The 13,990-nt window shown below is 44.4% G+C and overlaps 1 protein-coding gene across 1 annotated transcript; it reads left to right on the forward strand.

Moving 5' to 3' along the window:
* The first annotated feature begins 355 nt into the window (after window positions 1-355).
* On the forward strand, window positions 356-12,656 carry EPOP (elongin BC and polycomb repressive complex 2 associated protein). The gene has a single exon (XM_082197275.1). It carries the CDS (start codon window positions 6,347-6,349, stop codon window positions 8,231-8,233), a length of 1,887 nt encoding a protein of 628 aa, XP_082053401.1. The 5' UTR covers window positions 356-6,346; the 3' UTR covers window positions 8,234-12,656.
* The last annotated feature ends 1,334 nt before the right edge of the window (window positions 12,657-13,990 follow it).

Genomic DNA, 13,990 nt, shown 5'->3' on the forward strand with positions numbered 1-13,990 from the left:
TTATTAAGAAACTTAACGAATTAATCGCAGTGAGTATGGCTTCATTTGCAGCTCCCATCTCAAAACCAGGTGAGCAGCCACACAATCCTATGTCCAGTCAAAATCGATGAGCCTCACTCCAATGGCAGCAGCTTTAGGACTGGATCAAGGTTTAAAGGACACTGTAAAAACCCACCTTCCAGGTGAGCTCTCTGTTAAGGTGAACGTGAGCCTCTGGCATCGATGCTTCGGCTGTTCCCAAGTGCTCGCAGAAGGAGGGGGCTAAAATTTGACCCCAAGATCGACTGCAGTAAACTTTTGACAGGCCGACAGGCCGGCAAAGAATCCTGTGGAATCCTCAGTTAACAGCCTTGGGAATGGTTAAAAATAAAAAATTGTTTCCTTTAGCAACGGCCAAACGTGACAGGTCTATAAGGGAATGACACTCTCCTGGGGTAGATCTGGATTAGCCCTGAAGAGTATGACAGCGAAGTAATAAACTCACACAAAACATCTCCTGCGGCACCCGAGGGCCATTTCATAAACTCTGCACAGGGGGCAAAGACAGGCTTCACATTAGGGGACTGCACTCAGAGGCAGACAATCACAGCTCCCAGCAGAGGAGACCTGTATCATGCAGCCTTCACCGTATTCTCACACTTGCATGTTTTGAAGTACACACTTGAAGCAAACTTACAGGGAATCCGTCAACTCCCACCAAACAAAAGTAGCAGCAGCAATTCTTGGACCCTGAATTGGTCCCGACTGGCTTATTGCTACAGTCAAAATGGATGTGACAGATCTGTGTGTTCCAGCCCACATCTGTTCTGAACACAAAGAACGGGGTGGCGGTCCAGTTTTATGAGTAAATGTCTGACTAGAGGAGAGGAGCTGAACGTTACCTTCTTGTGTGCACTGCTCCAAGCTGCTCCCCACCGCCAGCCAGGATCACCTCTTGTATTGGAGCCCAGCTGCATGCAGAAAAGGGGAATCTGAACATCGGTCCCTTGCCTGTGCATCCCCCGCTGTCTCATTCTGTTTAATATCCACCTGCTTTCTCTGTGCATGGGGCATAGTTGGGTTTTGACACACAGACCTGCTCCCATCACGTCCAGTTTGATCCCTTCGTAGGTAGCAGTCATTGCTCTCCGTGCACAGAAAAGTAGGCTGTCCTGAATTGTGTGTTGGCAGAATCTCCCCAGGGCGAGAGCGGCTCTATTAAACACATACCAAGCTTGCAGGTTGAAATCAAGGACGGCTGCAAGTGCTTCAGTTGTGGTGGGGCAAAACCTTGTGCTCAGACGTGCATTTGAAAGTGTGCACAATTAAGAGAGCCAGGGGGAAGGGCGCATTTCTCTACCTGCCTGTCTCCAAAAGTACAAATTACAAGGGTTCTCTCTTTTTTTAAAAGGAAAACAATCCCTTGGAGTGTATGGCACAGCCACAGAGGAAGCTCTCCTGCACAAAATGCGCTGAAATAACATGGCACTGCAAAAGTATGCATATTTCAGGAAGGCTTGTGCAGGAGACCTTCCCAGAGGATTCTGCCCACCGTGAGCAAACCAGCATCCCGCCACCCTTGTTTTACTTTGATTAGGCTGCCTGCAATTTGAGCATTCAGTGGGAATAAACAAACAAACAAAAGCCCGATCAGGGATCCTCCTCTTCACATCTGCAAAAAGGAGTGGGGAATCTTATTTTAAGATGCCCATCCAAACCTCTGTGTCGTGCAACAAGTAGAACCCAAATAGATGAAAGAGTCAAACATGAACACATACACATACGCAAACACACAAACAGAGAATTTTCTCTTCTGGGAGAATTAGAGGTGGATTTTTATTTAGGGGAACGTGGTCATTTTCTTAACCAATTAAATATTTCTGAAATCTTTATCTTTGTTAATGGCATAAAGGCATCTCCTATTTATTTCCGTTGGGTTTTTTAAAAAAAGCAATAGAAACAAAAGTCAGAGGTTTTGGGTCACTGACATAATTGATGAGAAATACATGCAAATAAGGTCACATGCCCCTTACTTCAAATCTCTCCCTTCTTCTTTTGCGCAACTCATAAAGTTGTCCGCTATCAGGGACTCCTCCAATGGTTTGGTATAATCCTAATCCAGTGTTTCAAATTTTAAAGATTGTGTTCCTAGTCACTGCCATCCCTGCCCTAAACACACAATTTGCTTGGAAGCTAATAGTGCAAATCAATAAGTATCTACTAAGAAGCAAATCTCATTGACTCCGGCGAGCCCCACTCTCAGGTAAGTGGGGACAGCCCAGGCCTTGTTGACTGAAATGAAATTCCTGCAAGTAAACATACATAGTACGTATTGTATCCTTAGGGAGAAAATATTTCCAAGGGAAGGACAAGCTACAGGATGACAAATTTTAATAAGTGTTTCAGTTTGCGGTGATTGGAACTGCTGCGTTTTTCAGTTTGTGAATTCTTGAGAAAAAGAGATTCAGATTTTTATTTTTGCAAAACATATAGCAAGGGCAACATTAATAGCCACATTCAAAATAACAACATGCTTTTTTTATCACATAGCTCACTTTATCCTGAAGGTTGGTGAATTCAGTTTGGTTTATTGTTGATTATTTTTTTTTACAACAACAAAGCGCTGCTGAATTCAGATCCAATCTGGGGATGTTAAGTCCCCATATCAAATCTGCATTGCTGGGCTGGGTGGGTGGGGGGCAGATCCCATTACAAAGGGACACAACAACATGGGTAACAATAGCAGAGAAAAGGGGTCAGATACTGAAGTGAATAAAAGATATAGAGGAAGGAGTGGTTGGATAATCATGATGTACAGAGATAGGCAGCGTGGAATAGATATGAGAGACAAGGAGAGAAAGCAAAGACAAAACTGATGAGGTATGGTGGAGGGACAAAAACTGGGGAGTTCTGCACCTAAAGACAATTTTACACAGGGAACCCCCCCCCCAAAGGTGACACTTTTCCTCTGAGTCCATTTTACCAAATCAGGAGTAAAAAAAAGGGAAGGGTACAGTGCAGCAGAAGTTCTCCTGCGCAAACACCACCGCCCCCAATTTTAATAAATGGAGCTTGTGCAGGAGAACTTCCCATTGGATTGTGCCTTCACAGAGGTAGAAATCAATCAACTTCCAAAACAAAAACTTTTTTTTTTTTTGGCAATACATGCAAAGAAATCATTTCCCTCAGAGGATGTTTTAAAGAAAGGTAGAATTAAATGAAAGAACGCAGATTAGTGGAAAGGGAAAGCATGCATATAAATTTAGCAGCAGCAACAACAACAAAAGGATGCCGCCTTCCCACCGGAAATCGGAAATCGTCAGGCTAACTTGAAGAGAAACAGTGCAGGTAAACAATGGGCTGAAAGGTGTTTAGCTGTGTACTGGATTGTGGCCCCTGGCTCCTTTCCAGAGACGTCAAGGAGAAGCAGAGGGTTACATCATGCCCACCGCAGAACACAAGAGCAGCTGCAACACCCATTTCCTCGTAGAGGCAAAAGCGCAGAATTACCCATGTGCTACAAAAGGGTTGGGATGTGCAGCTCCTTGTTCTTTGCTCAACAGCCTTCTTCACACTTGGTACGGAAAACGCACACTTGGAAACCTATGCTGGCACACCAATTACGTTGGCCGCCCCAAGATCTACAGATGAAGGGGGGCATACAAATTTAATAAAATTAATGAATTAATGGTACCTGTACATCTACGCATCCTGCCCTGCATTGGACAAAACTGTTGCTTAAGCATCCTGACGGTTATGATACCCTGAGCAGAATATATATATATATTTACTTGAAAGCAAATTCCATGGAAATCAGTAAAAGTCCACCTCCAAGAATTGACAAAGGAAGAGATTCAACTTCAAAACACCAGATTGAAAACTAGCTTTCTTCAGGCACAATTTTATACAGAAGCGAATATAGCTGGTTATTCTATATAAAAACAGGATCAATAATCATTTCTGACCCCACAGAATGGAACGAACTACGATTCTTTGATCTCGGTTAATTCCGACAACCTGTAGGCTTAACAGAGGCAAATGCGAATCATATGCAAAAACTGTATATCAATGGCACTTGACACCTTACAGACTGAACAGGATTTATAAGACATATACATATCAAAGTGGAGAGCATTCATAGACAATGCTGAACTTTTTACATGTCTGGTGGGAAACTCCCTATGTTTTTTCCTTTTTCTTTTTTAATGGGCCGGAAAGAGATTTTATGGAATATTTAGAAGAGAAATAGAATCAAACCTGCCCTTTCAATTCCAATGCAATTGTGGCTTGGATATTTTAATAGTTAAGACCAAGGCTTTGTTTGTGAATCTTTTGTACAGCAACTTGTTTACTGGCAAAATACAGGAAATCACATACGATGCTTAATTCAGCTGAATGGTTGCAAATGCAATGGGCCATTGAATCAATTGAGAAGTCTAGAACATACCACAGAGAGCTGAATTTGAAAACATATGGTCAGTCGTTATGTAGCAGTGTAGGAATGAAAAGTGTGGAGGTATCTTTTGTACCTCACCACCAATTTTAATTTTAATTTTTTTTGGGGGGTGGGGGTGGCGGAAATGGCAGTTGTGAAAAGATACAATTCCATGTAAGAACAAAAACCTTTCTTACTCCAAAGAAAATAAGCTGGTTTTTCACTCTGTTTATTTTATTTGTCAAATCTCTTTACATACTGTTTTGAGCTAGAAAATGCAACCCACAGATTTTTACATAAAACCCACAGAATCAGTGCCCTTAGTTCCTGCGCAGCTCCCCTTCACTTCAAATGACATTGGAAATGGACAATTTCCTGCTGTATTGCGACACATATATTGTTATAAGTAAGTAACAAAACGGTTGCCTCCCCAATACTCTCCTTTTTCTTAAAAAAAAAAGGTGAGGACTCAAGAAGAGCTCATTAAAAAACACAATTCATTCAGAAGGCTGGTGAAAGGAAGAAAACATACCTGGGAAAGGTACAAAGAGACAAAAGATTCATGGGGGGGGAACAATAATAAAAGATGCTTAAATAATAATAATTATGTTATAGAGGGTGTAATTATTGCAGAGCAAAAAAAAAAATTGATCTGGTTTTTAAAAGAGCAAGCCATTCTTGTGCGAACTGATGGGTGCCTGTCATTCTTAAGCTTAGCCGGGGTTTTTTAAAATAAAATTCTAAAGGCTATCACCCTCTCCCCACTCCAAAAAGCATTCCCAAAGACAGAAAGCTATCAAAGAAAATTATATTTGCCTCCCAATAAAGCTGCTTTTTTAAAAAGCCTATGACAATATATAATCCTAGCTAGAGATTTGGCAAGTGGGGGAGGGGGGCCTTCAAATGTAATACAGTTGGCAAGTATTAAAACATTAAAAATGTTCGATGGGAATATCAGATACTGCAGATTTGATTTTATTTTTTAATGTAAAAGCAGTACTTTGAAAAGATTGCAGAGATTGTGTAGAGAGCAATGGCAGGGAAATGGCTGTATGGGCTACATACGTAGGCACATACATAAAAATCTTTTCACAACCTCCGCCTCTCAATTCACATGTATATACGAAGCTCCTCTTACTTCTTTGGACAGTGTCAGATCGACTCTTAAATGAAAGGGGGTTTTTTATATGAGGGTTTTACGTGGGGGTGGGGGTGTGTGTTCGATGTTGGGGGTTTTATGACATCACCAGGTTAAAGTACCCAATCAGCTCGCGCTCTGGAGAAAATTATTTCGTGGGGTGTTTCCTATAATATACTGTACTTCCAAGTCTGTCTTGAAGAAAGAAGCCAAAGGGGGGTGGGGGAAAGGTGGACATGACAAGGATTTTGGTGTGCAACCTGGGTGCTTTTAAAAACCTCTTTTCGGAGCGTGGTTTTTTTTAAATGTGTGTGTTACTGTCTCTCTTTTTCTTTGGCTGTGGACTTCATTGGTTTTAAAGATCTATCTGCAAATTCAAAGGAGAGCTTTTTTAAAAAAAAAGAAAAAGAAAAAGAGGCACGCTGAGAGGGGGGAGATTCCTTGTTTCTTCCCTCCCCTCCCCTCCCCACCAAGCACACACCGCCAGACTAAGATAGGAAAGGTACCAGGAGGAGGAGGAGGGAAAGGACCATGGCAAGACCACAATCTTCTCCTTTGCAACCCTCTCTGGATTTCTAGAGTGGAGCAAGAAAGAAAGGCAGCGAGAAAAGGCGGCTCTGGAGCCTCAAGGGATGCCTTCCAAAGGAAAATTCATCACTCAACGGCAGCGGGTTGATTTTGGGGGGTAGGAGGGAGAATGAGGAGGGGTTGGGAGAGGAACCCCTCTTTCTAGCTCTCCCCTCGCTGGTGGCTGCGAAGCCCCCCTTTTTTTACGAATAAGCAGATAAACAAACATGTTCCTGACCTGCGGGATGGCTCCTGCCGCCGCCACCGTGGATTACAATGGAGATTTCCAAGCTGGCTACCAGGAAATCGACGGCATCACGTTGGGCTACTTGCAGATCAACGGCACGCGAATGTTCGCCCTGACGCAGGTCTTCAGCGACCTGTTTAAGGACATCCCGAGGGCCACCGTGAGCAAGAAGATGGAAAGCCTCAAGATCCAGAGCCGCCGCTGCGACCTGAAGGAGCTGCGCACCCTCAAAGCCATCCAGTCCGTGCCAACGCGCGCCGTCAAGTGCTCGCTCATCTCCAAGGCGGACCTGGAGGCCCTCTGCACCTCGTGCAAGGCCCTGGCCCCCAGGAAGAGGAAGAGGAAGAGGAAAAGCAAGAGGAGGGAAGCCGGGGACCTGTTCAACCGGCCCCGCTTACTTCCCGCGTACAGCGCAGCCGACGGCGCCTTTCGCGCCAACGTGGGTGCCGGCTGCGCCAAACGGGACGCGCTCTTAGGGGCCCCGTTCGCCAGAGGCTACGAGAAAGCCGCGCCGCTGCCGAAGAGCTACAGCCGCAGCGGCCGAGAGCAGCTCCTGGCCGGCGTGCTGAGCGCTTACCCCGGCGACTTGCAGCTCCTGCACTCGGCCGTCAGGGCGCACGGCACCAGCCAAGCACCCGGCGAGGCGGAGGCCGGGCGCACCAAGCGCTCGGCTTGCGGGTGCCTGGGCAAGGAGAAGGGTCGCTCGGCATCCTTCGCGGGCTCCAAGAGGCAAGGCACGTCGGCCGGCTACTCCAGCGACTCGGATTCCAGCGGCGCGTCCAGCCCGGCCAGTTCCAGCGACTCCTCGGAGGAGGACGACGAAGAAGACGACGACGACGAAGAGTCATCTTGCAGCAGCGAAGAAGGCAGCTCCTCCGGGTCGGAAAGCAGCTCCCTGTGCAGCGGGGACTCGGTGCAGAGTACCCGCTACAGGCAGGCGGCGCTTCCTCGACTCCCACCCCAAGCTGCCTCTCCTCAAGCCCTCTCGGGCGTAGCCAAAGCCTTGCGCCCTGACCCGAACTTACTCTTCTGGGCCAGGACGCTGCGCGCCTCCACTTTGGAAAGTTTCAAGCCGGCTCCTACCACCGCGCCAAAGGTGCCCCCGCGCGAGGACCCGGAACCCCGAGTAAAGCAGGAGGCGAGGAGCTCTCCCGTCTTCCCTGCCCGTCCCAGCAGCCCCAGCGAAGGCCCGCAGCCAAAGAGAGGCTTTCGGGAAGCTTCGGAGTCATGCGCCCCGGAGCGCGAAGACTTCTCCAAGGACTTCCTTTGCTCCAGTGAGGACCTCCGCGTTGGCGAGCCGGACAAGGCTGAGGAATCAGTTCTGCACCAGGACTCCAAGGAAGGGTCGGGGAGGGAAGCTCAATTCGACAGGCTTATCAGGCAGTCCAAGCTGTGGTGCTATGCCAAAGGCTTCAATGTGGACGGGAAAGGTTTGCGCAGGGCCGAGCAGGCCAAAGGGAGTTCCTCCGCCTCCAGAGCCGGCCTCCTCAGCCTGGCCAAAAGCGGCAGCGACTTAGAAAGGAACGCTAAACGCAGGCGTGCCGAGCAGGAAAGGCAGGCCAAAGGGAGGCCCCCAAAGATTTCGAGGAAGACGACCAAAAAGGGGGCCACGCCGCCTTGCAAACGCTTGCTCCACACCAGCCCGGCTCCCGCCAGGAATCCGTTTTCTTTGATGGGTACCTTTCCCTGTACGCCCGCTTTGGTCGTCGGCTCTGATGGGGATCTGTGTCCTGCGTCCTCTCTGTGCGTAAAAGACTCGTGCGCCCTCTCCAAAACGCACCCGCTTTGGACCTGGCAGCTGGGGGGCAATGCCATCCCCGTGCCCCCCAGCCTGAAATTCCGGGGATACCGTTTAGAGGACTTCTAGATGGAGGATATAAGCTGGTTTACGTGCAACAGGTTGACTTTTTTTTTTTTTTTGGATGGGGGACGAAGCGAATTGAATATGTAGCCAAAAAAGAGAGAGATGGAGAATCTGATATTGCAATCTGAAAAAAAATATTTACTCGGCTGTAACATTTTTTGTTTCAGTGGCCTTTAATTCCAAGTAAGTGTGTTGGTGACAGCAGCTTGTGATCTTAAAACACAGTTGCTTAGAAGTAGGTTCTACTGAAATCAGTGGAACTTATTTTAAAGTAAATGTGTTAAATAGGGTAGGAAGAGATCTGACTTTCCAATCATGATTACTTTTTTTTTTAACCCTCAAGGATGCCTTGACAAATGGAATTTCTGGCATTCCTTTACTTTAAAAAGAACAAAAGCTTTGTTTTAAAGAGCTTTCTCATTCCTCACTTTCTTCAAAAGATCCCACAGCTTCTGAAAAGTTGAAATTTGAACCTTGGTTGGAAGTAGGCCTCAAGTGTGGAGCAACTGATGATTTAAAATGAAAAAAATCACGCACACAAAAAAACAGAGCAGTACTGAAAGAGTGTAAAAGAGGTTGGAGAACAAAATTTGGTGGTGTGTGTAATAATAAAAAAAGATATTTATGGTTGCAATACTTTGGCTTAATATGCCCAACATTTTAATATGGGGAGGGCAGAAAAGGTCTGTTAGGGGGTGGAAAAGACACAAAGGAAGTTTGGGGCATAGCTGACCTCCCCCTTCCTTTTAATCTGGAGTGGTTTGCTCCATGCAGAGAAATTTAAAAGAGTTGTGGGTGTGTTGTGAGGAATGAGAAAGTTTCAAGGCAGCCTCCCCTCCCCCTCCCCAGTGAAAGACCCTTCTCTTCTCCCCCTCCCTCATTTGCCAAGTTAAAAGTATACTCCCCTCCCCTCCCCCACCTTTCTTCCTTAATTTGGAAGAGAAATGGCATGGCCTTTCAACCACCGCACATTAAACTCATCAAAGCATCACTCCTCCCCCCCCCCAGCCTCCATCCGTTTCCTGATTAAAACTAAAGCAAGACAAAAGTGACTGTTTTATCCCCAACAGCAGAATTTTGCAAGGGGATTTTTCTTTTTTAGTAGAATGGAATTTCTTTTTCTTTTTGCCTGAATTTGGGATAGTGTGTGTTGAATGGTGCAAAAAGTGATTTTAAGCAAAATTAAGTATATTCTACTGTCTACTGAAAAGGTGCAGAAGTGGGAGACGCAACTTCATTTGGGAAAAAGAAAAAGAAATAAATCCCTGATCTTGCTTGAACCAAAAGAAAGAAAGAGAGGGAGGGAGAGAAAAGGGTTACTTGAAACAGTTGTGTTTTTTAAAAAGGAGGTTGTTGTTTGTTGCCTAATAGAACCCTGACTTTTAAGTAGCCTTCGGTAACATTCTGTTTATTTAAAAATTTACTGGAAAAAGAAATTGGATCCAGGGGCAAATTTGCAATGAAATGCAGATGGACAATTTGATCTCCAAAGTGGAATGCAGAAAAAAGAGATTCTCCCCCCCCCAACCACACTGTCAGAGGAAACTACACCCCCTCCCTCCCTGATACAAACAAATGTTCTTTCCTTTTATTATTCCTCTTTGTCTTCAGAGGTTTGCCTGCCTGCCTGCCTGAAATCAAAACCAAACCTCAACCTATATTTCCCCTGTTTCAAAATTGGATCTCAGTGCACAAGCCAGAACTGTTACTCTGGAGTTGCTGTACAATCAGTGGAGGTCACAGAACAGTTTTTTAATCAGTGCAAAGAAAGTGTCGTTCTCTATAAGGTGAATATTTCTGGAATTACTGGGAATTAAACCCAAAGGTCGAAACATGTTTATCTGGAAGTAAGCCCCCATTATAGACTTGTTTTTACTGCCTAGTGACTGTGCTCCGGGTAATTGTCATATTTTGGACAGTCTTTGTTCCCACCTTCCTTCTATTAAAATAACATTTTCTCCTCACCACCCCAAGAATCTTACCTGGGGAAATAAAACAAAATAAATAATGGATTAAAATTGCAGATTTCAACTAAGGGGAAATTCTGGCTTCTTGAGTTTCACGGATTTTTGGAAGTGGCAGTGAATCAAAGTGAACTTGGAACGGAGAAAATAAGATGCTTTTAAAAGGTTGCAATCCTGGACACAGTTGCAAGGGAATAACCCCATGTTGCAATTTCTGGTACTCACTTCTGATTAAACATGTTTAAAATAGCGAAACCCTTTTTTCTTTTCTTCCCCTGGCCAAAATATTCTGCCTTCTGCAGGCAGCAGTCTTGACACTCTTTTTGAGAGGAATAAGGGTGGAATTCCAGTGGAACTCAGTAAATACGCTTAGTGTAGTTCTGTTGGTTTATTTTTTCCCTTTAACAACCTGCATTTTTGTTGGAGAGAAAGGGGAATTTGTATTGTTCAAATCAATTTTGAAAGGAAATGAGGAGTAGCTTTCCCATGCCCCTAAAGGGGGGAAAATGGGTTTAAATTAGTTTGTATGAATTCTCTTGGGTAGAATACATTCATTTGGGCCACCTTGATGGAGGAGGATTTCCACCTTAATTGTCCCCAGTTTTTTCTCCCAACAACAAAAAGAATGAAACCAGATTATTCCTGGGAATACAGCATAACTTGGGAGCTTTGTATGTGGAGGACTAAATTAACATTGAAAACTCCCCCTTTTCAGTAACCAGCCTTGAATATTTGTTGCCTAGATCGTAAGTTGTTTTTGCTGGTGACAGAAGGAAAAAAAGAGGGTTGTGGGCTTTTTGTTTTTATTTTATTTTGCTGTCAACTTGTATAGCCTGGTCTTTTTGGCTGCTCTGGCGACTTGGGAAAATTGGAGGAATATGACGGGGGTGGGTGGGGAGATTTTTCTTCTTGTTGCTGTCTTAATTTTCTTCAAAAACCGCCTCACAACCCTACTCAGCCCTGTCTTATTGTGTTCAAAATTTGAGCCCAACTTTGCATAAAAGAAAGGAGGGGTCCTGGTGTTTGCCAGGCAGACAGCCCTGTTCATTTAACTGCACACCTTATTTTCGGAGGAATGTGGAATTCAGTGGAGGCCAAATATTGACATGTCCTCTCCCTACTCCCTCCTCCCCCCCCCCCCGGCTTTCAATTTCTACCTTTAACTTCATTGGGAGTTTTGTAATAGTGAGCCGGACAAGAGAGAAACAGGAAGAAAGAGTGATAGGAAGGAAGGAAGGAAGGAAGGAAGGAAGGAAAGAAATTCAGTATGAAACATGACATAGATTTGTTAAAATGGGGGTGGGGGGAGCAGCTTCGAAAGACACAATCAGTGAAAGCAGTTTGTGGAATGAGGTTTCCAGAGCATATTAACCAGTATGCAGAAGGCTGCAGAATTTGGGGGTGTTACATTCAGAGAGGGAAAATGCATGTCTTACACCACAGGACATCCCTGCGCGCGCACACATAAATTGTGTAATTTATCTGTGCATGCATGCACAGCCTTCTCCTCAGGATCAGGGCTAAAACACAATGCTCCCTCTCCTTTTCCTTTATATAAATATAAGAAATACTCTGAACTGTTAACAAGAACGAGAAAGCACAAACAGGAGATTGCAGTAGGGACATTCTACGTATCTCATTATATAAGGAAAGAATAACCTCTTCTCTGGTTCATCTGCCCCATTTGCTACACAGGAATCACAGGCACCATCCACCAGGAGTTCCTCTTTCACAAACCCCTTTGAATGGGAGGTGCATGAGAGCCCATCTTGTGTGTCACCCATTCATCTCTAGAGGGATCACGCAGGAGAACTTCCAGGCGGATTGTGCCCCATCTCGTTTGTGTGTGTGTGTGTGTGTGTGTGTGTGTGTATAATTTGCATATAATTTCAGTTTCATTATTCTTTAAAATGTACATGCAGCTATTCATAGATATGTGTTCCTTTTTCAAGGCTTGGTGTGGTGGTATTCAACTCGCCAGCCCCACCTTTTTTTTTTACATGTTGGAAAGAGCACGTACTTATCACGTGAATGCTATGTTGTCAGCTTGTGCGTACAAAGCACATGTGGTTTATGTATGTGTATGCTAACGTGCAGGAAGAAATTACGAGTACACAATGTGTGCATATACCTATCCCGAATTGTATTATTCAGGAAAGTATTAGCAGCTGCCAGGTTTGGAAGCACCTCAGAGACTAGGGCTGCAGTGCTAAGCATCTTTACTTGTGAAACAAGTCCCACTGAATTTACTTCTCTGGAAGCATGTTACAGGGGTGCAGTCCTGCTTCTTTAGTGGCAAAAATCCCATTGATTGTAGGATGATGGTGATGAATTATATATTAACTTCATTATCCCACCGTTCCTCCTTAGGGTAGCAAACAACATCCTTTTCCCCACCCCGAAAAAAGGTTCTAAAAAAACCAAAACAGTTTAAAACATCTAAAAACAGTTGCCATTAATTTTGTTGTTTTTTTTAAAACAGCTTCAGCTGAAAGGGTTATTTCATTCAGTGATCTGAGGGTTACCAGGAGTAGTATTCTGTAGAGCAGGGTTGCAATCTCCTTTCTCTAAATACAGAACCTCACATTTCCTCTGATGATCAGATGGAACATGTGTATACATGTATATAGACCCATTCATTTCTGTGGAGGAAGCATTTGTACAAAGTAAATTGTGCTCTGGTCTGTTTCCTCCACTGAAATTGATGAGAACACCCCTTTGTCTCTTTGAGTGTGTTTCACAGATGGGAAGTTGCTGGATTTTTGTAAGCTGCAATGTACCAGTTTCAGGTGCATCCACAGATAATGTTTTCATACATGACACTAAATGTGCACGTCATTCCTGCAGCTGTGATGCAAATATACATTCCATATTTGCTAGCCTGTACGTAAATTTTAAAAGTGACTTTTTAAAAAAATGCAGCATGGAGAACATTCACACATATGTCCAAAGAGTGTAAGAAAGATCCATGTGTGCTTTTAAAGTTGCATGTATTGTTCTTTTATTTTTATTTTTAATTATTATTTCAAAGTTATCTTCTGCTAAGCAACAGCCCTGGCTATTTTCAGTGCATGTAAACATGGGAACAGTTTTCACCTGAGCGATGGCCCTTTCAAAGGTGGCCGTTACAGTCAGATTATTTGCCAAATGTGTATTGTCCGATCCCTGTGAAAATATGAGGTTTTTAAAGATGTAACCTAATTGATCTGCTAATTGCCGCCTTTGCCAGGGAGACACACACGCCCCCAAATGTTTGGCATGGTTTTGAGGTGTCGGAAGTTGTGAAATCCAGACAGTAGCGGCACCCACTCCAGTAGTAGTAATAACCATCATAATAAGAGCTTAAATAACTTGACAATTTGCTTACCTTTGCTATCAGTGCCATCTTTCGCCAGAACCAACCAGCTCAGTCTGCCTACTACTGGCAGGGATGACCTCTGAGCTTTTTCCTAGAAATGCAAAAATATTTACAGTTTGTGTAGTGGTAGCTGATGACATTTTGGACAGTCAACACTGTCCGCAATGGTCCTTGGAGCCTCTCTTTCATCCCCCTGCCCCTGTTGGCATATGTCAATGTTATCAGTGCAAGATAGGATGTGAAAGTGGGGCATTTTCAAAGTTGCACATTCTAGCCCAGGAGTTCCCAGACTTTGGTCCACGAGCTCCATTCAGTTGACCTGATATTTAAAATTGTATTTGTCTTTCTTTCGTTTCTTCTATTGCATTTTATTGCATTACAGTTTTAATCGTACGGAATAAAAGAAGCAATAGAAATACAATTAAAAACCATACAGCA

Source organism: Podarcis vaucheri (assembly GCF_965113315.1).
Source record: "Podarcis vaucheri genome assembly, chromosome: 13".
Lineage (NCBI taxonomy): Eukaryota > Metazoa > Chordata > Lepidosauria > Squamata > Lacertidae > Podarcis > Podarcis vaucheri.

Bases quoted from the DNA above. Each gene is read 5' to 3' on its own strand.
- EPOP (XM_082197275.1), top strand. From the start codon at position 6,347: ATGTTCCTGACCTGCGGGATGGCTCCTGCCGCCGCCACCGTGGATTAC.